This window comes from Topomyia yanbarensis, chromosome 2 (assembly GCF_030247195.1).
Source record: "Topomyia yanbarensis strain Yona2022 chromosome 2, ASM3024719v1, whole genome shotgun sequence".
In the NCBI taxonomy this organism is placed as follows: domain Eukaryota; kingdom Metazoa; phylum Arthropoda; class Insecta; order Diptera; family Culicidae; genus Topomyia; species Topomyia yanbarensis.
In genome coordinates, this window is record NC_080671.1 from 137,882,710 (window position 1) to 137,904,834 (window position 22,125).

General features: G+C 42.1%; 2 protein-coding genes across 2 annotated transcripts in view; one reads left to right on the forward strand and one right to left on the reverse strand.

Moving 5' to 3' along the window:
- Positions 1-10,647: 10,647 nt before the first annotated feature.
- LOC131679797 (uncharacterized) lies at positions 10,648-15,915 on the reverse strand. Its single transcript, XM_058960543.1, has one exon. It carries the CDS (start codon positions 15,913-15,915, stop codon positions 10,648-10,650), a length of 5,268 nt encoding a protein of 1,755 aa, XP_058816526.1.
- Positions 15,916-16,086: 171 nt separating this feature from the next.
- The window catches only part of LOC131679799 (jerky protein homolog-like), a 50,126-nt gene continuing 44,087 nt past the window's right edge, over positions 16,087-22,125 (forward strand). Inside the window, exon 1 of the mRNA XM_058960544.1 lies at positions 16,087-16,219. Coding sequence (XP_058816527.1) covers positions 16,087-16,219 — 133 coding nt within the window. The remainder of the gene's footprint in view (positions 16,220-22,125) is intronic.

Sequence of the window (22,125 nt, forward strand, 5' to 3'; positions counted from 1 at the left end):
CTGGACCACAACAGTCCGAAAGATATGTTCAAATCCTATATGCGCTAGAAAAAAGTTGGTCATGAAAGGGTTAAATTACACATATTTAGAAAATTTATTCAGTATGCTAGAAAACACAGTATCAATAACAACTTCTACAAAACAAAATGTTATGCAACATAAACACATTTGTAAATGTATTTCACATTACTTGAGACACACAATGGGAGACAGCGTCGTGTAGCTAATAGACACGGAGAAAAGAGGACTCCGCCAACTTAACCCAACCACCAACCAGTCGCGGGTTCCATACACTTTCAAAATATATTAAAATAATGTAGCAGTTATCAGGTGTATAACCAGAATCTGGTTTCAGAGTGGTTTTAAAAACTTAGCACATAATTTTATCAGTTCTGAGGGATTGTATACCATTCCCCAGAAAGCCAGTTCTCAGAATATATAATTTCCTAAAAATCTATTCTCCGAAATGCCCCATTTCCCAGAATGCACCATTTCTCAGAAAAGTTAATGTTTTTATTGCTTTTTGTTAGGTTTGAGCATTGCCTAATTCAAGGAACAGATGCAATGTAAGGCTGCTGAGGTTATGCCGTCGGAAGCGGCGGTCCCTAGAAAGCAAACCTGGTATCCACTTGAGTAACTAGTTTTATCGAATATATGGATTAATTCCTTCTTTCAAACATGAGCGGCTCGTTGAATGTGTATGCCAAATAACTCTTGCATGCAAACTTGTGAACTTTTCGTCTTCCCGGTTTGTTCAAACATAGTGGCTGATTTTTTAACTTTCCTTGAATCTATTTTAAGATCGAAGTGAATGCACGTTTTGAAAAATGATTTAGTAGGTTTCTAGAGCATTTATCCTTCTTTTGTTATTGTTATTGAAATCGTTTCGTGGATAAACGTTCGATACACTCGATTGCTCGATTTTCTCGAACATGTGACACTAAATAAATTCGAAAGTCTTTTCATACCATATACCAAACGGTACTTATACCACGGACAAACAGACATAATACCCGAAAACAATTATTTGCAACGTTATGACCTCGGACATTAAATTTTTTTTTTGCTTTTTTCGATTATAGAGGTTTTAATCTTATGGTCATTCTCCTCTTTTTGGGTGAGAAAAATCTCTTTGGAAAAATTTCTAACTCTATGTGCGGGGTTGGGAACCGAACCCAGGTGAGCTGCGTACAAGGCAATCGATTTACCAACTACGCTATGCCCGCCCTAATTATTAATTTTATTGCTTTTAACCAAATGCATTAAAAAATATTTTATATTTTTTTAGGTTCACGTTAAAGGATTTTTTGAAATAATCTCTAATTGGATATTAATATCATGAAACTCGGGTTGGCAAATGGCTGGAAATTGCGTATCTGAATGAATAAAATAAAACCCACTAGTTGTGGTCCTTAGCTTACGACCACGCAACTCCTATTCCTACATCCGCGCGGTATTTGCCGGAGTAAGAGCAACTATAGTGGAGAACGGGTAACCAACCCCCGGTGGAAACTATGGTCGTTCGCTGACAGGGAAGGAAGGGTGGGGGGGTTACTTCGGCAAACCCGGAGCGAAGCGCCTGTTCTCCATGTTAGCAGTGGCCCACAACAGCGTCTGTTTCCTATGTTAGGGGTGGCTGATCATCGTCCGAGTTCCAGCGAGTTACTCTAAGCTAAACTATGCACCATGGTCCCCCGGAAATTTAAGGTGTTGGTGTCAGGCCTTGTAAGCCAGTCATAAAAAACTAATCAACAATCCATGAGATTATATGGACCGTCATAATCATGGTAAATAATAAGGACTACCGATTGGAAACTCGGGACGTGGAACTGTAGGGAACAGCTTTCATCGTGATGGGCGAAATTCAGAAGGTTGTGTCCGATCAATGAAAGAATGTGCAGGTTGAGGATCAAGGGTCGGTTCTTCAACTTTAGCATAATTAACGTGCACAGCCCACACTTTGGAACCACTGATGATGATAAGGACGCATTCTACGCGCAGCTCGAGCACGAATACGACAGCTGCCCAGGCCACGACATCAAAATCATCGTAGGAGATTTAAACGCTCAGGTTGGCCTGGATTAGGAATTTAGACCGAAGCACACCAGCTGCTGAACAACAACGGCTTACGACTAATCGATTTCGCCACCTCCAAGAATATGGCCATATTCCCACCAGAGTCTCCCATATTAGTACACCTGGAGGTCACCATAACAGACTGAATCACAAATTGACCACGTTTTGATCGATGTACGGCACTTCTCTGACATTATCGACCTCAGAACCTATAATGGCGCTAACATTGACTCGGACCACTACCTGGTAATGGAAAAAATGCGCCCAAAACTCTCCGTAGTTAACAATGTACAATACCTCGGTATGATCTTGGCCATACATTCGCGCAGAATCTGGAGGCAGCATTGCCGAATGAGGGTGGACTCGATGGAGCCCCTCTTGAGGACTGCTGAAACATTATCAAAGTAGCCATAAACAACACAGCTGAGAGTCAACGGAACGACTGGTTCGACGAGGAGTGTAGAGTGATTTTAGAAAAGAAGGACGCAGCGCGGGCATTGATGCTGCAGCATGAAACGCTGATGAATGTAGAACGATACCGACTGAAGCGGAAGACTGTTCCAGAAGAAAAAAACGCCGTCTGGAAGAAACAGAGTGTGAGGAAATGGAACAGTTGTACCGTTCTCAAGAAACCCGAAAATTCTATCAGAAGCATCCCGCAAAGGTTTCGTACCGCAAGCCGAAATGTGTACGGATAAGGATGGAAGCATTCTGACGGATGGACGAAAGGTGACTGAAAGGTGGAAGCAACACTATTTTTAACAATTTTGACAATGAAGAAACGGAGGCAGAAGGCCAAGGCAGCGGAGGAGAATACTACGTAAGTACGGCGGACGATGGAAATCAATCTATTCCCACGCTGGGGGAAGTTATGGATGCCATACAACAGCTCAAGAAAACCCATCAAAACGGGCCAGGAAAGCTTGACTATTTGTCTACACATACTGATAGTCAGATTCTGAGAATCCGAACACCTACCGGAGGAGTGGAAGCAAGGGATTATTTGCTCCATCTATAGGAAAGGCGACAAGCTGGAATGTGAGAACAATAGAGCGATCATCATCCCGAATGCCTCCTACAAAGTGTTATCTCAGGTTATCTTCCGACAGCTATTACTAATGAGTTCGTGGGAAGTTATCAGGCTGGTTTTATCAACGGATGCTCGACAAAAGACCAGATCTTTAGCGTTCTGCAAATCCTCCAGAAATACCGAGAATGTCAGGTCCCAACGCACCACCTGTTCGTCGATTTCAAAACGGCATACGATAGCATATTGAAACCAAATATATACCAATCATAATTACGAGTAATTTAAACATTGACATTTCACATTTGCTTTCGAGCTCCCGATCGAGACGCTAGCGTTCTTTTCCTTGCTCCGTTCCCATCCTAAAAACCATAGTTGTGATGCAATAATGGTTGAGGATTGCTTTGTTGGTTGGTTGTTGGTAAGAGAATCAGCTGACTTCGAACGATAAAAAAATAAGTACTTTGTAATGTTTTTCTGAATCTTTGTCTCAGTGGCCTTATAGTTAAACTTGTTCTGGTTCCACCATGTGTTGATCACCTAAAATAGCGAATTGCGGGTGACCCCCTCCCCCATCACGCGATCCACCAACAACAGACATGAACGTAAATGGTAATCTATCCTAAGATCATGTTTTTCTTATAGCCTCATGTACCATCGTATAATATGCATCTGCGAATGCAGTGGAAATAGATGGGGTGGTCGCCGCTGACATGCGAAGACCTGTTGAAATATGGGGTTGGACGCTTCACAAGGTGAAGATTTTCGACAGCAAACAATTGCGTGCAATAAAAACCGAGGAAACTAAGACCTTATCCTCTCCAACCAACTCGTTTCGGGAACCTACACCAGATCTGCACAGCTGCACTATGCCTCTATGACAAGATCCGCTACCAATTGCAAAAAGTTGGGCCATATAGCCAGTTATTTTGGCAATAAATAGCGTTGCGTTAATGCGAAGGTTTCTGCAGCAGAGGAACACAAGAGTATTCACTGCGCGGGCCCTCCGGAAATTCTTTCATCCTCTTCTGCGTGTAAGCAGTGCGGGATAAAATGAACCGATCCCTTAAGGGACGCTTGAAACAGAATGCTTCGCCACCTAACCTCTCCGAAATTTTCTTAACTCTTTTCTGGCACGGGTTGAGATAGAATCTGATGATCCATAAGAGGGAAGACCTTTTGTTAACTCAGGGGAGTTCAGGAAGAGGAGAAATCTTTCTGAAATTTGGTTGACTTGCGATATAGATCTCAACTTCCACGACTTTAATATAATTCGCCTAGATCAAGAAAACACCTATGGAGGCTATTCTTTTAATCGAATTAACCTTTCTTCCACACCAAGCATTGAAGTCGTCGCTTGCCAAATTAGTATCAACGGCGAAAACCTCATTCGTTCGGTGACTCTCAGACCGATAAGTCGATCATCTCAGTCCGTGCAGTGTAACGCGATAAAGTATAATGCTATTCCGATTTGATAAAGAATAATACTTCTTCCGATTTAAAGACAAAACGTGTTTTAATCTTTTGCAGATTTTCCGAATTTTGACGGAGAGATATTCAACCGTGACACAAATATCGAAAAATCGTCCCGATAAGCTTCGGGTGGTGGTAAATAGCTTGAAGCAGACAAATGATATTGCTGACTATGGGCATTTTGCAGAGTGTATGTGCCAGTTAATCGAGTTGAATTTGACGAGGTCGTCACCGAGTAAATGACGAGATGACCTTCGCCAGGCCTGCTATATCCAACTACCCATGACGAAAATCGACTACCTGTTCTTATTTTTGTGCCACGGTTCATGATCTGCACTAAATTCAATGAACTGGGACACATAGTCTCCCATTGTAGACATAAGGTTGCGTGAAATGCAGTGGGAATCGTGTGGTTGATTACTGTGAAAGGGATGTTGAAAAGTGCCTATACTTTAGGGGAAATCCACATCTCCCGGCATATCCCGCGTACAAACAGCGAGAGGAGAAACTTAAGTTCTCTTCTGGGACGCTCTAAGCAATCTTTTACAGAAATGTAACTATAGCTACGCCAGCGGTCTCTATGGAAATCTATACTAACTTGTCCTCTGACGAAGGCGACTGTGATGAAACACGGGAGGGAACATCTTATGCTGTGCCTAAAAGCAATGAAGAAAGAAGGAACATTTCCTCTCATAAGCTTCCTTGTAAAGGCCAAAAAGTGTCTCTTCAAGGTCCTCCAAAAATTATTGTTGCAAAACCGAAGCAAGTAGCTCCCGGTATCATAAACCCGAGCTCAGAAAAGGAGTTCCTAACACTTTCTGGGATATCAAAAACCTCAAGTGTTCAGCCGGAGAAAGAAACCTGCGCTGGAATAATAAAATTCTCTGACACTGTGGACCGTTTGTTTACAGCTTTAAGTATTTTAAACCCCTCTTAAAATCATATTGACAAGCTTTCTCCCCGCTGTTAAAACTTTCTTGATGCAGTTGACTGTAAAATAGCCCATCCTTTTAGCAATTGCATCCTTCGATGGCCTGCACCATTTTAATATTATTTGCTTGGATCGAGAAGACTCTTTCGGAGGAGTACTATCGGGGATCAAATAGTGCTATTCTTTCAATCTAATCGACCTCTCCTCGACACCAGACATTGAAGTTGTCGCTTGCTATATTAGAATTAAAGGCCTTCATGTCGATAATCGTGATTCCATGAGCTTCGTGAGAACTTCAATATGACCATTTTGAATACGGGTTATATGACACGGATCGCTACCCTCCGAGCACGTCCGAGTGCCTTAGACTTGTCCCTTTGTTCGACATTACTGCAGTTAGATTGCGTGTGGAAAGTAACACTTGATCCCCACGGCAGCGACCATCTACCAATCGTAATTACTATTGCAAACGATTCAAGGCCACCAAACACAATCAATGTTTCGTTTGACCGAATATCGATTTGAATAGAAACGCGTCCGTGATATCCGGCAAAATCGAGTGTACCCAAGAGCTTATTCTGGAGGAAGCGTGCGGGATCCTGCCTGGTTTAATTCGCAATACTGGGATTCAGGCTCAGACTAAACATGTATCAGACACAAACTCTCGCGGACGGCCTCTTAACCCATGGTACGACAAAGAATACTCAAACGTGTACGCGAAGTGGGCCGCCACATATAAGACCTTTCGTGAGGGCAGGTTACCTGCTAGCTAGCGACAGTATGCGACGTTAGAAATGCGAATGAAGAGTTTCAAAAGAGCCAAGAAAGGTAGTTATTGGTGCCGGTTCGCTGGCGGACAAACGAGGGAAACATCGATAAGCACCGAAACAGTACTACTGAAAGCGTGGAATATTCAAATCGTTGGATATACTATTTCACCAAGAAAGTTTGGATTCCGCCCCGAACCAGAAGATCTACCGCGTCGTGTCCCCGCACGATAGCTCGAACGAAACCCCCTTTTTCGATGGTTCTCTCTTATCATGTAACAATGAAGCCCTAGGGACAGACAGTACCACATTCAACTTGTTGAAGGATCTACTAGGCTCTGCTATGAATTTATTTAACAAGTTCCTTGGGAGGCAAGTGAAGGTCATGGCCATCCAAAAACCAGGAAAACCAACTTTCGATCCTAACTCGTATTGACCGATTTCATTAGTGTCCGAAATCCCCCTTATCTAAATAAAATTCAATCATTCCTAGGTTTGAGATGTTCTCTTAGGTATTCCTAGTTTTGAGATGCTTCCTTAGCAAATAATTGTTTTAATAATCTAATCTAAATTAATTGTTTCAATAAGCTAAAGTGTACTACATTAAATAAATAAAACTAAATGACGCGCTAATCTTACGAATATTATATTGTACTGTCTTGTATATCTATAAGCTGACCCTAAGTTTTTTAGTATCATTGTTAAACAAAAAAAATCAATATGTGGTTTCAAGTTTTAAGACATTTCAAATGTAAAACAAATTAATTGGCACTGGAAACCTTCTTAGTAACTATGATTCTGCTTATATAGTGTACTACTAACTGAAAGACAGCTACCTAGAAAAACAATAAACCCTGGATGAAATTTACGAACACACAGAAATCCCATGTCTATAGCTGCTGAAACATAAATCAACGGCATTTAAAGTTTCTCTCTGAGCAGCTGAGGCGAGGACGAAGAACTGCTCGATCTCTCCACCTTTAAAGTGTGCGGAGAGGGAAATCGATCAATTACCGTCCAACCTTTCCCGTTTACCATCGTCTGCGGTGATCAGCAGTAGCAGCCACCGCTCATTGATTATTATTGTTATTTGCACCTTTTTCTTTCCATCATTTTCCTCTCTCTGCTGTATCGATCTACCCCAACTGGGTGTTCCAAACTGAAACCCGCGGCCTTTCGCACACAACACGTATCGAAAATCGCTTTGGCGAATAAAGTGTGAATTTTGTAACGGATCATAACCGTTTTCCGTTTCTTTTTCATCGTTTTACCACGCGAGATCAGTGGATCAATCAGTACAACCTACCTCATATTTCGCTAGCTACGATCGTGGTATGCAATGGGTTCGCTGATGGCGTCAGATCTCCTATTTTTTCGGTGTGAATCCATATGTTTGAGAGCTTCGTGGTAGGTACGCGAAGATGCAATCTGAGATCTAGAAATTGCGCCATGAGCACGCAAAAAGATCCAAAACATCGCCCGCGGCGTTCCGTTTTTTGAGAAAAAAGAATAAATCTGGAATCGGTCTTGCACGTATGGGTTTGCTTGGGATGGGGTTTGCGAAACTAGGTTTATGGATGCGATCGGAAATTGTGTTGAGATTGATTTGTTTTGGATATTGATCTGGTGGATATATGTTATTATCAGCATTATATGCAAGTGTGATATTTGGATCTTTTTGATTATTTCCTTTCAAATAACACAGATCATTGTTTGTAAGGGGAATTGAAAATCTAGGTTAGTCAGATTTATGGAAACTGATCCCATTTAATATCTTAACCGGACCCAACTGAACAAAAAAACTAGCAATAACATTTCCTAGGGATGAATTAAATCAATTGTATTTCAACTCTGGCCATGTTGAAATTCAGTTAATTGGCAGGCTCGGTGTGATTCGACTGTTTTGGTTTTAGCGTTCAGGTGTGTTAAGCACACAAGTAAATACAAGTAAAATATGTGAAGATAACCCACGGCATAGTTGGCAGATGGCTTTCAAGTTTCCGCTCGAAATATTAATGGAATGAGGCTATCGTTTCGCTTATGATCGTAATTTGGTGCTACTTAACACACATCTGTTCACTTGGTTGAAAAGTGATTGTAGTGGTTTGTTTGGTATGTTTTATTGTTGGCATAGATATTAATTTGTATTTTTACATAAAACGAATATTGGAGTTTTTTTGCATTATTATACGCTTTCTAATAGTATGGCTGTTGTTCGTAATTGTCTGTTTGCTTTTTGTTTTTTAACAGTTATGTGTCCCACAAAAAACACCTTTAACAGGCCAACGAGGGTACCCGGGTACCCACAAATTGAAATGTTCATAACTATGATTACCTTTAACCAATTTGGACACTTTTAGATGTTTTGGATTCAGGAACTCGTTCACTTTTTCGATTCTGTAAAATAAAACCGGATGAACGGATCTGGTTCTTGGTAATCCGGATTTTCCGGAGTAGTATTCCAGTACTAGGATATGATTTGTAAATTTTAATAATGTCCTAGCAATATGAGTATCAAAACTCTTAAAATTGTCTCGGAAGTCTGTTATTTATTGTTACGGGACCCTATGGCAATTTGAAAAGTGGAATTGGAATGGAATGTCCACTCACGGCCCCGCGTGATCCTGCTCCGGAATGTCCATTCCGGGGTCAAATCACCAAATGGTTCCAAAACCGCGAGATACAGTCTACTGATGCAATTCCAAGAATTTTGATACCCATATTGCTAGTATTTTATTGAAATTCACAAACAGTATGTCAAGTAACCATAATCATTTTTCCAAGTCTAAAAGTGGGTGAGTTCCTGAAAACACTTAAAAGTATTAAAATCGGTAAAAAAAATTACCTTAGTTATTGGCATATCAGTTTTGTGGGTACCCACGTCGGCACGTAACAGGGTAAAAAAATTCAGGAACCCCTCCTCACTCCCCTCTTACTATATCAACAATATTATTAATCCAAAAGCTTAACTTAGTAAAGTTCTAAGATGTCACAAAGTTTCAATTTCCAGCTATGGATAAAACATGGGAATTTCATTAACTGAAACCTAAAAAGGTACCCGGGTACCGCGTCGGACACATAACGGTTAATATATGCACCGAAAATGGCAACCACAGTCGAAATTTTTTTCTGTCAAATTCTTCGTCAAACTTTTTTTTTCTCGCATGTATATAACCGCTAATATCAAACACAATGAATGGCAAGTCAAACAAAAAATTCCGTGTTTGTCATTTATTAAACTTTGTTGATACTTATTGCATGACCTGAAAATGACTTAAAGACCGTAAGGAGAGAAAAAGGTAAACAAAATCCATATTATCATCTTATTGCCTAGAACCACATTTTTCCATCGTAGTCTAATATAAATTTGATGATATGGTTTGAAGATTTGAGATAAAAATGGATTATTGCTTATTTTTAATTGCGAAGTACACGGTAACAAATTGGCACGTCCAATCCAAAAGCTTTCGCACTTGAATAAGTTTATCATACCTCACTACCAATTGAAGTGATTTAGCATTGATTCTCTAGTGATTTACAATTAGCGTCAAAGTGATCTGGTTTTCAAAAATATTTAATGGATATTACCTTTAAGTTAAGATGCTTATTTTTTCGATTTGCACCACTGTTCAAATCTATTGAAATTGAATGGTAACACCATTGTTTACAAATGTCAAAGTTGATGAACCCAAATGTCACAAAATAAAACGATTACTTGTAAATCGGTAAAAAATTAGATAGAATGTGACGGCGATCAGCGAAAGCAGCGGAGTTGGACTTACAGGTGAGTTAATCCTTTTTCCTTTTCAGGTACGGCAGATGCAGGTAAGTGATGTTGGTACAGGTGTGACGGACTTTCGGCAGGAACGGCGGCTCAAACAGCAGGTAATTTAAACTAAATTTTCTTATTTCAGCTTTTCTACACTTTACTACATAATGTTCTTCATATAACTTCAAAATAAAATAACTTGTAATATAAACTTTATGAAAATATTCTCTATGACATCGGATGACACTGACGTTTCACTCAACAGTCGGGCAAGAAGATTGCCCAATGCTGTCATTGCTCCTTTTATAGTGGCTCAGTCGGAAACATGTTGTCCCGGAAACCCTTCTCTCTGGTCTAATTTTGGGCATTGGTAAAGATGTCGATATCTGCTAATCGATGAAACGAACGGTTTGTCCCTCGCGCCAAAATCGATGATCATCTAACATGACGTTTCTGCATTTTATTTCATTGGCTGCCACGAGTTCGACGGTTGCTGCTGACAATTATTTCTGGCGAATAAAACAGACCCGGTAGCGGGTTCAAAGGATTTAGGGAATATTGGACAGGTGCTTACCTTGTCCCTTTTTTTAAAGGGCCTTGTATTTTATTTCAGGTGATCTGCTTCTGCTGCATTTGATTCATCCGATGACACGACGGGAAGTAAACAAAGCTTCGCAACAGGACGAGTAAATTTCCCTTGTGGTGTTTGTAGTGTAACTACTCTGGTGATGCCATCCGGACCAGGATGCAGTTCGTGAATCCTACCAGTTGGCCATCGCATGGGAGCCAAGTTTTCCTCCTTGATGATAACAAGCTGGTTTTTGGCGAGCTGTACCGGTGGACTGCACCACTTCGTTCTCGCCTGAAGAGTTGAAAGATACTCGGTGTGCCATCTTCTCCATACATCCTGCAGGATTTTTTGAGTCTGCTGCCACTGTCTTAGGCGATTGAAAGGCACAGTGGACAGATCGACATCAGGAACGGCCTTCAATGCTGACCCCGTCAAGAAGTGTCCTGGTGTTAGTGGGTTGTAATCCGAAGGATCGTCACTGAGAGGCACGATTGGTCTCGAATTGAGGCAGGATTCAATTTGCGCTAATAGTGTTTCCATGTCGTCATGAGCTAGTGAACGGTTTCCCAAAACTCGAACAAAATGTTTCTGTGCCGATTGAATGGCAGCCTCCCATAAGCCGCCAAAATGTGAAGCTTTAGGTGGGTTAAAGTGCCATTTGATTCCGGTTTCGTTGCACTCCTGGAAAATTGCTTGCTGATGTTCTTTGCTGCGAATGAGAGTTTTTAGTTCGTTAGCAGCTCCAACAAAATTTCTGCCATTGTCGCTGTATAGGTTGGAACACAATCCACGACGAGCAACGAAACGTCTAAGTGCTTGTATGAATTTTTGAGTGCTGAGGTCTGCCACCAGTTCCAGGTGCACAGCCTTTGTGCAAAAACATATAAAAACGGCTACGTAGGCCTTCCGCGCAGCGGCTCGACGGTGAGGTGGCTGTAACAGTATCGGACCCCAGTAGTCAACACCAGTTGCTGAAAACGGTCGAGAGGCGATGATGCGTTTCGCTGGTAGTTCAGCCATGAACTGTTCGATTAGTTTTGGACGAGCTCTGACACAAACAACACACTTGTGGACAATTTTGCGTGCCAAGTTCCTGGCTCCTATAATCCAATACCGGAGACGTAGAATGCTGACTAGCAGCTGGGGAGCGGCATGAAGGTGTCGCTCATGATAACTTCTTACCAGTAGAGTTGACAAATGATGAGATGACGGTAGGATGATTTGATGTTTCGCGTCGTAGGGTTGCTGGGATTGATTTATCCTTCCTCCAATGCGCATCAGGCGCTCAGGGGATGATAGCATGGGATGAAACCATTTGATTCGTGATTTCGTGGAAACTGGCATTGATTTTTCGATTAACCGCCATTCTTCCACAAATGATTGCTGCTGAACGAGTCTAATTAAAATTGTTTCTGCTTCTTGTGTTTCGTTTACAGTAACGCAGGTGTTCTCTGGTCGATTTTCCTTTGCGAGTTGGCAGTTTCTAGGAAATCTAAGACAATATGCGACGATCCGCAGCATTCGTTGATATTGGGAGAATCTACTGACGAGCTGGTCGATGAAGGATGGTTCGGGTTCCACCGGTGCTACTGTGCAACTTACTTTGCGCGCCTCAATGGATGCTTCAGGATCCTCGATTGCAAATGGACATTGTATGGGCCATTCGTTGTCATCAAGGTGCAACCAGGTTGTTCCCTGCCACCAGTTGACACATTCTAGGAGTGTCTCTGCTGTCATTCCTCGTGATAGATGGTCGGCAGGATTTTCCTTGCCTGCTACGTGTCGCCAGGTGCAATTCACCGTTGCTTGTTGAATTTTAGAAACACGGTTTGCTACGAAGGTGGTCCAAGTTGTGGGTGGTGATTTGAGCCAGCTAAGTACCGTAGTTGAGTCCACCCAGAAGAATGTTTGGACTGGTAGTTGTAGAGATTCGACGACCCTTTCATAAAGTTGTGCTGCTAGTAAGGCCCCACACAGTTCCAATCGTGGGATGGTTTGTTGCTTGAGTGGTGCAACCTTTGATTTGGTTGTTAGCAGGGCGACCTTGACGGTGCCTGCTGAATTTGTTGACCGTACATACACACATGCCCCGTAGGCACGTTCCGAAGCATCAGAAAACAAATGTAGTTGAATCGTTGTTGGATTTGGGCACAGCACGCAGCGTTCGATGCTCAGCTCGTTCAGAAGGGGAAGTTGAGATTGGTAGGCAATCCAACGTTCTATCATCGCTTTCGGGAGTACTTGATCCCATCCCCAGGAGTGTCCATTTTCGTCCTTCATCGTCCATAGTGCTTGCATGTAAAGTTTAGCCGTTGTAACAACCGGACCCACCAATCCAAGTGGGTCGAATAGTTGAGCAATTTGTGAGAGTGCAATTCGTTTGGTGAGTGAGGTGATTGTATCTGAACTGGGTAGTTGGATTCTGTATCGCAGTACATCTGAAGCCGGTTCCCAATGCAAGCCAAGTGTTTTGATGCATTGATCACGATGGAAATCGACGGATGGCTGGAGCGCGCGATTTTCATTCGGGATGCCTTCTAGAACAGCTTCTTCGTTCGATGCCCATTTACGCAACTCGAATCCGCCCTTCGCTAGGAGAATTTCTAGATGCTTCCGTAGTGTTGTAGCTTCATTAATGTTTCGCGCGCCAGTGAACAAGTCGTCTACGTAAAAGTCTTTTTCGAGTACAGCAGTTGCTTCAGGGAAATTAGTTCGTTCGTCTTCGGCTAGTTGTTTTAACACTCGTGTGGCTAAGAAAGGGGCGCTGGCCGTTCCGTAAGTAACGGTTTTGAGTTCAAATGTGTCGATGGGTGCGTCAGTTGAATTTCGCCAAACAATTCGTTGCAGAGGAGTGTCCTGCTCGTGCAGCAGAATTTGCCGATACATTTGCTTAATGTCTGCGATGAGCATTACAGAATGCTTCCGAGAACGCATGATGATGGACCTTAACTCATCTTGCACAATTGGACCTATCATAAGAGCGTCATTTAAAGATGGTCCACTCGTTGACTTGCACGAAGCGTCGAAGACGACTCGCACTTTTGTTGTTGAGCTGCTCTCACGTACCACGGCATGATGGGGGAGGTGAAAACACGGTTTAGTTATTGCTTGCGGGTTGTCGACACGTTCCATGTGTCCGAGAGTATAGTATTCGTCCATAAATTCGCTATACCTTTGACTTAACTCTTCGTTACGTGCTAACCGACGTTCTAACAAATGGAACCGTCTGATAGCAGTGCCGCGATTATCGCTTAAATTGGCTAGTGTGTCCCGTTTTAGTGGGAGTCTGACGATGTACCGTCCTTCTGGCGCACGAGAGACGGTTTGACGGAAATGTTCCTCGCATTCCGCTTCTTCTACCGAATAGCAGGGAGACGAATGACCTTCCTCCAATGTCCAAAATTTTTCCATCAATTTATGTATATCAGAAATTGTAGCTACGTTCGCCACGACGGGAGTGATGGGCTTGCAGTGCGTGGTCTTTCCCGCTACTATCCAGCCAAGTACCGAGTTTACAAGCACTGGCATCGAGTCGCCTAATGGAATTCTGCCTGACACCTTGAAGAGATCAAAAAAGACTTCGACGCCTAGGATGAGGTCGACTGGATTGGCCTTACAAAATGATGGATCTGCTAATTGAATTTCAGGTGGGATTCGCCAAGATGTGATGTCAACAGAAGCTGTTGGTAAGTCTACAGTGAGCCTTGGGAGGACTAGAAACTCTAAATTAGCAGTGTAATTGCTGATGCGTGACCGTACTGTCGTTGCAAATTTCTGGCGGGCCTGAGTGGATGATTGCCCGATTCCCGCGATCGGGAGTGATATCTTTTTCCGCTGAACTTTGAGTGTTTGGGCGAGAGCCTCACTAATAAAGCAGCACTCACTACCGGAGTCTAAAAGTGCCCTTGCAGTGTGCTGGTTTCCGTTGTCGTCTACTAAGATAACGACGGCAGTAGCTAAAAGAACGCATTGCCGCCCGTGGCTCGATGTCGAGTAGTTGACACGTTCGACGACAGTGGCTGATATTGACGGTGCTGATGGCTGTTCGGGCAATTGCGAAGATGTTTGTTTGGAGGCAGACGAATCTATTGACTTCCCATGATTAACCCCACTAGCACACAATTGAGTATGATGGTGACCTTGACATTTGCGACACGTACTGGATGACGAACAATCTTTGGCTAAGTGTCCCCTACGCAAACAATTACGACACAGCTGATGACGACGTACTTCCCTCTCCTTGTCTTCTAAGGGCATCTTTGAGAATGTTGAACACTGGTATAACGGGTGATGCTCACTGCACATGACACACTTTCGGGGATTAAACTGACTAGCTCCGTTACTAGCAACTGGACGAAAGTTTGGCCTTTTCACATTACTAGTTACTGCCGGTGCTTCGACGGCTTTGGGGTGAATATTTTGCAGCACAGTCACACGACGCTGAATGAAAGCAGTGAGGTCGTTGAATAATATTGTGTCCTTAGTTGACGCGTATTCTTCCCAGTCTCTCCGTGTTGTTGAGTCCAGTCGTATACTGAGCATGCGAATAAGAATGATGTCCCAATATTGCGTTTGCTCGCCCAACTGCTGCAACACCTTGACGTTGGCTTCAAACTTCTCCACGAGCGAATGTAGGTCCGAAGCAGATTCTCGCTTGATGGTGGCAAAGTCAAACAGGGCATCCACATAGGTCTGCTTCAGCCTCGCTGGGTTCTGGTAGTGGTCCACTAGCATGTTCCAGGCTACCGCATAATTGTTGGCACTAATGGGTATTGTTTGAACCAATTTTAAAGCGTCCCCAGTCAGGGACGAGCGCAAGTAGTAGAATTTTTGTATGTTCGATAGTTCTGCCGATGAGTGGACAAGTGACAAATACAAATCGTGGAAGTTGAGCCAATTGTCTAAGTTTCCATTGAACACTGGGAGCTTTACATCGGGCAAGCGCACGTGCGATGCCGATGGAGGGAAATGACCAGCATAAGGAGAACTAGAAGCGACGCATGGTGTAACGGGTGTTTTATTAATGGTGAGCAAAAAGCCCTTTACTTTGTAGTAGGACGATTCAAAGCTGGTGCGATACTTGAACTGCTGTTCAATACCGACTTCATCGAGTGATTCAAGCTCCGTTTGTACCTTGTTGAAGTCTGACCAGAGCGATACAAGATGCTCTAATCGTACCGGAACTTGGCTGGCGTCAGTATCGTCCTCGTAAGAATTCACGAACGCCTTGATGAGATCGAAGGACGTCTGGATACTACGCTGCCGTAGTTTGAGCGATTTGATGCGTCGTTCCGTAGACATTTTGAACGGGAACTGCAAACGGAAGACCGCGTAGCTCAAACGAGACGGGTGAAACTTAATGGAATACTAATTACCTTTTTGAGGCAATAAATGTGCCTTGTACAAATGAATTCCTCTTGGTAGAGTTGAATACAGGATGGCGGCCGATTCCCAGCCGAGTGGATCCACAGGATGGCGGACGTAAGATGGCGATTCGATTCGCCACAATGGGATGGCGGTTGCGGACAAGTGGAGTTTCGACACTTATCCGGCTCGAAGGACCAGATGACGGCGATCAGCGAAAGCAGCGGAGTTGGACTTACAGGTGAGTTAATCCTTTTTCCTTTTCAGGTACGGCAGATGCAGGTAAGTGATGTTGGTACAGGTGTGACGGACTTTCGGCAGGAACGGCGGCTCAAACAGCAGGTAATTTAAACTAAATTTTCTTATTTCAGCTTTTCTTCACTTTACTACATAATGTTCTTCATATAACTTCAAAATAAAATAACTTGTAATATAAACTTTATGAAAATATTCTCTATGACATCGGATGACACTGACGTTTCACTCAACAGTCGGGCAAGAAGATTGCCCAATGCTGTCATTGCTCCTTTTATAGTGGCTCAGTCGGAAACATGTTGTCCCGGAAACCCTTCTCTCTGGTCTAATTTTTGGGCATTGGTAAAGATGTCGATGAAATGTCGATGATTGGCGAATTTTGGTGACGATGACAACTAGAAGGCGCTGGATTCTTCTTCGTATGCGAACAGAATGTATATCTAGAGTGTTCTAAAGTGTTAGTATTATACGATTTTTGTTGAGGTCTATGCTATGCGTTATCAGAGCGGTTTTCTCTCGGAGAGCTAATACCTTATTATCGCTGTAGGAGAGACCACTTTTGATAAGTTTCTCTAACTGCTTTTTGGATGTTTGGTGGCCAGATAGTCTGGTTTTAAGGAGATTGGTCGTCATCCCAATATATGATGACTGGCAATCCTGGCAGTTTATGCTGTAAATAACATTGTGGTGTTGCAATTTAGGTATGCTATCTTTAACAGGAGGAAAGAGTCTTCCAACATTGTTCATAGTGCTATAGGAAAAATTTCCTGATGGCGCTATAATATTTTTTGAAAATTTTTGCTATGTGTGGGGATAAACCTCCGATGTACGGTATGGATTTGTATGAGTATGTTACGGGTAGTATGGACTGGTTGGCTGCTGGTGATTGGTGACTGGTTGCTGACTGGTTGGTGGATATATCGGGTCCAACATCTGTTGATTAGGCTTGCAGGGTAATCGTTATTTTTCAGGTGAGATCTGATTATTGTGTATTTTTGTTACGAAGTGTATTCTGTAGATAGTTTGTCTAATCGGATAATGAAATTTATTACCGTATTAATCTTTTGGTTGAGTTGGTGGAATGATTTGTAGTTCAATATGCGTCCTGAAGCAATACTCTTTGTGTACCACTGAGTGCGTATTGATTGATCATCTTTACGGATCAGTAGCATATCCAGATATGGTAAACGGTTTTCTGATTCTTGCTCACAGGTGAACTGTAGCATTGGATGATAACCATTAAACGCACGTAGCACGTCATCCACCTTATCATGCGGTACGGCAAGAAAAAGATCATCCACGTAGTTTCTAATTACTGGTATGTGAAACTCCATAACCATCTCTGCAATTATTGGGGAGAGTGGGTTACCCATAGCTGTTCCAGTTATTTGTTGGTAGTATTTGTTTTCAAATTGAAAATAACTACATTTTATACACAAGCTGACCATTTCAAGAAAAAGTCCAAGCAGATGTTGGTGTTGTCTTTTAGCTCTTTCCAATAATCGATAATTGCTTTGATGACTAGTTCTTGTGGGATGTTGGTGAACAAAGAAACTACATCCAACGAAATCATGACGTAGCCTTGTGGTAGTTTGACGGTGTTTATGAAACTGCAGAAACTGAATGAATCCAAGATATTATATTGATTTTTGTGCGCGGATCGTAATATGGTGCTGATGTATTTGGATAACGTGTATGTTGGTGCTGTTATGTTAGGTCCCACGGGGCGTAAAGGGAGGTCTGTTTTATGTGCCTTGGGTTGTCCATATATCCTTGGGCATGTAGCTGTATACGTTTTAATAGATATGTATGTCCGGTAGTCTATTAGTTTTAAATCAAGTAGACGTTGTGCCATTTTATTGTTGGCAGTTTGGTACTTTGATGTTGGATCTCTTGCTATTTGTTGGTATGTGGTGCAGTTTAGTAATAGTTCGTTCATTTTATTACGGTAATCCTGGATGTGCATGATGACTGTTCGGTTTCCTTTGTCGGCAGACATTATGCGTATGTTTGGATGCTCTTTGAGAAAACTTCTTGTTGTTTTTACACTGGATTTGCAAAAACGTGTTAGTTGATCGTCGGTATTCGTTGAATTCATTTTGTAGGTGTGGTTTTGAACGGCGTTTGTGATGAGGCATCTGGTATGGTTTTGTATGCGTCTATCTGGGTTGGTCTGCAATATCGTTTCGATGTCCACTATTGTATGCTATACTGGAAGTTGGTTCACATCATTGTATTGGGATGACGACCAATCTCCTTAAAACCAGATTACCCGAGCAAGCGGAAAGCCCATAATACCCCCATGCTCATGGGGCTTGACATGGGTGTTTGAAATGGGTTCAACCCATGAAAACACCATTCCCATGGTCCGGTAGATCCCACATAAAACACCATATGTTGGTGTATTTATGGGTTATTGAGACCATTTTATGGTGTCTTGATGGTTGGGAATTTTGGCACGGACCATGTTCAAGGTCTTTTCAAGGGGCTGTGTGGTGTTTTAACCCATGAGTATTTGCTCGGGTATCTGGCCACCAAACATCCAAAAAGCAGTTAGAGAAACTTATCAAAAGTGGTCTCTCCTACAGCGATAATAAGGTATTAGCTCTCCGAGAGAAAACCGCTCTGATAACGCATAGCATAGATCATGAACACAAATTTGATCAAGCTAACACTAGAATAATCGATTATAGATACAAACGATCCACTCTACCGATCTTAGAGATGTGGCATATTTTTAACGCTACCAACTCAGTCAACAAGCATACTGACGTGGATGGCTTAAGTCATACCTACGCAGGAATACTCAATTTCCAAAATATAAAGAAACAAAAAAATCGACCACCCCTAACTAATTAACAAATGAATGCATTACACACATAGCCAGAGTACTTGCAATCACAGTGACAGCAGGCCCGTTTAGTGCAATTAGGAATGAAATTTTCGAATTTTTTCTCAAAAATAATAAAAATCAGGTTAGTCTCGAGCAAAATATGTAAAATGGTTAGCAGTTCTTAGTACCTAAACACATATTGCAGACAACGGATGGATAAAATAAATACACTCAGGACATTTAGAAATACAAGCATGAACACCACAGACATAGAGCAGACCTTATTGAAAGTAAAAATTATGTTTGGTTGATTAGGTCAATACAGCTCCAAAATTAAAACTTATGTTATAGCAATCCTTGAAAAAGACTAGAAAATATAGTCGAAACGTTGGAGAGAACATCAAAGCCTGTTCTGCATAAATTTTAAGACTGATGACCGCATTTCAATAAGATCATATGTTTGGGAAGCATGCTGAATTCATTGCATGGTCCATCAGCAGCAATGTGTGAAGCATTTCAAATTGAAGTGATTTTCTGCTAATTTCGTAGTGTTTAGATGTGATCAATTTCAATGGATTGGCTCATCGTATTGCAATGTTTGCCAATAGTGCGAAATCAACAGCAAATCATTTTACATTAACGTGAGCATTTTTTACCGAGTAGTGAAAAACAAAGAACTTGTAACGTGACAAATCAAAAATTCGAAAAAGCTTTGTGGACCACACCAACAGCTGTCATACAATGTTTTTCTTACTATTTTGAGTCTACTTTTTGAAACTGTATTTATTAATTTTGGAGAAAACACAATTCATCCTATGTAACGTGGAGCGGGCCATTTGGCATAAGGTCATTTGGCATAATGGACATTTGGCATAACGGTTATTGGACATAATGGTCATTTGGCATAATTTGGAGAATTGATTACACTGAAGATCATATGGCATAACGGTCATTTGACATAATGGTCATTAGGCATAATTTTAAAAATTGATCACACTGAAGGTCATTTGGCATAACGGACATTTGGCGTAATGGACATTTGGCATAACGGACATTTGGCATAGTTTTGCCAAGCGATCTCACTGAAAGTCATTTGGCATAACATACGAATGTGTAGTTTATCAGGTGAATGGCCCGTAAGGTTAAAGCTGCACTAAGCAATAATAATAATAATGTGTTTTTATCTATTACTAATATTGATTATATTTAGAGTGAATTTTTAAAATTTTATAACTCAATGAAACTCAAAAGAACTGCTCATATTTAAAAGAAGGCAAAATCATCTTTTAAATATGAGCAGTTCTTTTGAGTTTCATTTTTGAAATTTGTGTGCTTGTTCATTCTTGCAATTATGGATTCTTTGCTATGACATACGTTTTAGTAAAGTATAGTGCAGATCTGCGATCCACCCGACGTATGTTTTGTTTTGGCTATTATTATTATGATCGCCAATGAGTTTTGGTTTTCCATACAATGTTACAATAATTAAAATTATCCTTATTATCTTTCTTTATATCATGAGCTGTTCTTTCGAATTATTTACTTTATTATTTGTGGATTTCGTCATGTTTTTCAAACGATGATTTATTGAATAAACTTACATATATTCAACCGTCGGTTGTTACACTGCTCTAGCACTTGGGGCGAAGCCAGTGCAATGCGGCTTTGCCGCATAACCGAGTCCAAGGATCCGAAGCGGCGCAAAGCGGGTGAGGATCCACTGGACGAGGTGGCCGCCGGCCCGCCGTCTGAAGCGGCGGTCCCTCGCAAGCAAACCTGTGATCCACTCTTTTGCCCGGATTACTCAAACATAGGGGCTATAAATTTTTGTTGTTTTATTAATTGGTAAAGAAGAATAATCTAATTAATTTGGGTTCAAGTTCAATTTTAGTACTATCCACAATCGTCTGAACTCTCGATCGAAGCAGATCGTTTTCTTGTGCTGTGCATAGAGTAGATCAATATAAATATATACATTGTGAAGGCCAGTCATTGTTTGCGGCAGGCTTTGTTCGCCGGTGCCTAGGTTGGTGAAGTGAATAGTTCAATAACCGGACAAGCCGCTATATAAGCTAAGTATCTTTTTTTTTTTTTTCTCATTTCCCTTTCCCCCGATCTGTCGCTGCTTCTTAGATCCCTTTCCCCTGAATATAAGTTTCATCTCTCGTTTACACCACGTGCTATCCTCGTGCCTAAATGGCCGAGGGCGAAGTAACATTGGATGGGAATGATATTCCCATGGATATACCGGATAAACCCGAAATTACTCCCTCCCCTGATTCCCCCAGTCCTCCTCGTATTAAAACATACCCGCCCAGTTCAACTGGGCCCTGGGTGGTCTATTTCCGGCCCATTTCGAAATCGCTTAATATTTTAGAGATCTCACGGGAGCTGACTGCTAACTACCCGGCCGTAGCTCAGATAACACGTGTTAGAGCTAATAAGATACGCATATTAGTGAATGACCTCGACCAGGCAAACCAGATTGCTCGCAGCGAGCGCTTTACAAAGCAATTTAAGGTGTATATACCTTGTTTGGCAGTGGAGATCGACGGGGTCGTTGCCGAACCGGGTTTGAAGTGCGAAGACGTGTTGAAGTATGGAGTTGGTTGCTTTAAGGACCCCTCACTTGAACATGTGAAGATTCTGGAATGCAAGCAATTGTATTCAGCAAAAACTGAGAATAATAAGACAACTTATTCATTGTCAGACTCGATTCGGGTGACTTTCTCCGGGTCTTCCCTGCCCAACTATGTCCTCCTGGATAAGGTTCGTCTACCGGTTCGCCTGTTTGTACCGCGGGTAATGAACTGCAGCAATTGCAAGCAGCTGGGCCACACAGCCACCTATTGTGGCAATAAGAAAAGGTGCGGCAAATGCGAGGGAGAACATGAGGATGACTCTTGCAGTGGAGAAACTGAGAAGTGTATTTACTGCGGGGGCCTTCCGCATGATCTTAAATCATGCCCCGCGTACAAACAGCGCGGGGATAAAATTAAGCGCTCCCTTAAGGAACGCTCAAAGCGCTCTTATGCAGAAATTCTTAAGAATGCTTCGCC

Excerpts from the sequence above, each read along its gene's own strand:
- LOC131679797 (XM_058960543.1), bottom strand. The coding sequence starts at position 15,915 with ATGTCTACGGAACGACGCATCAAATCGCTCAAACTACGGCAGCGTAGT.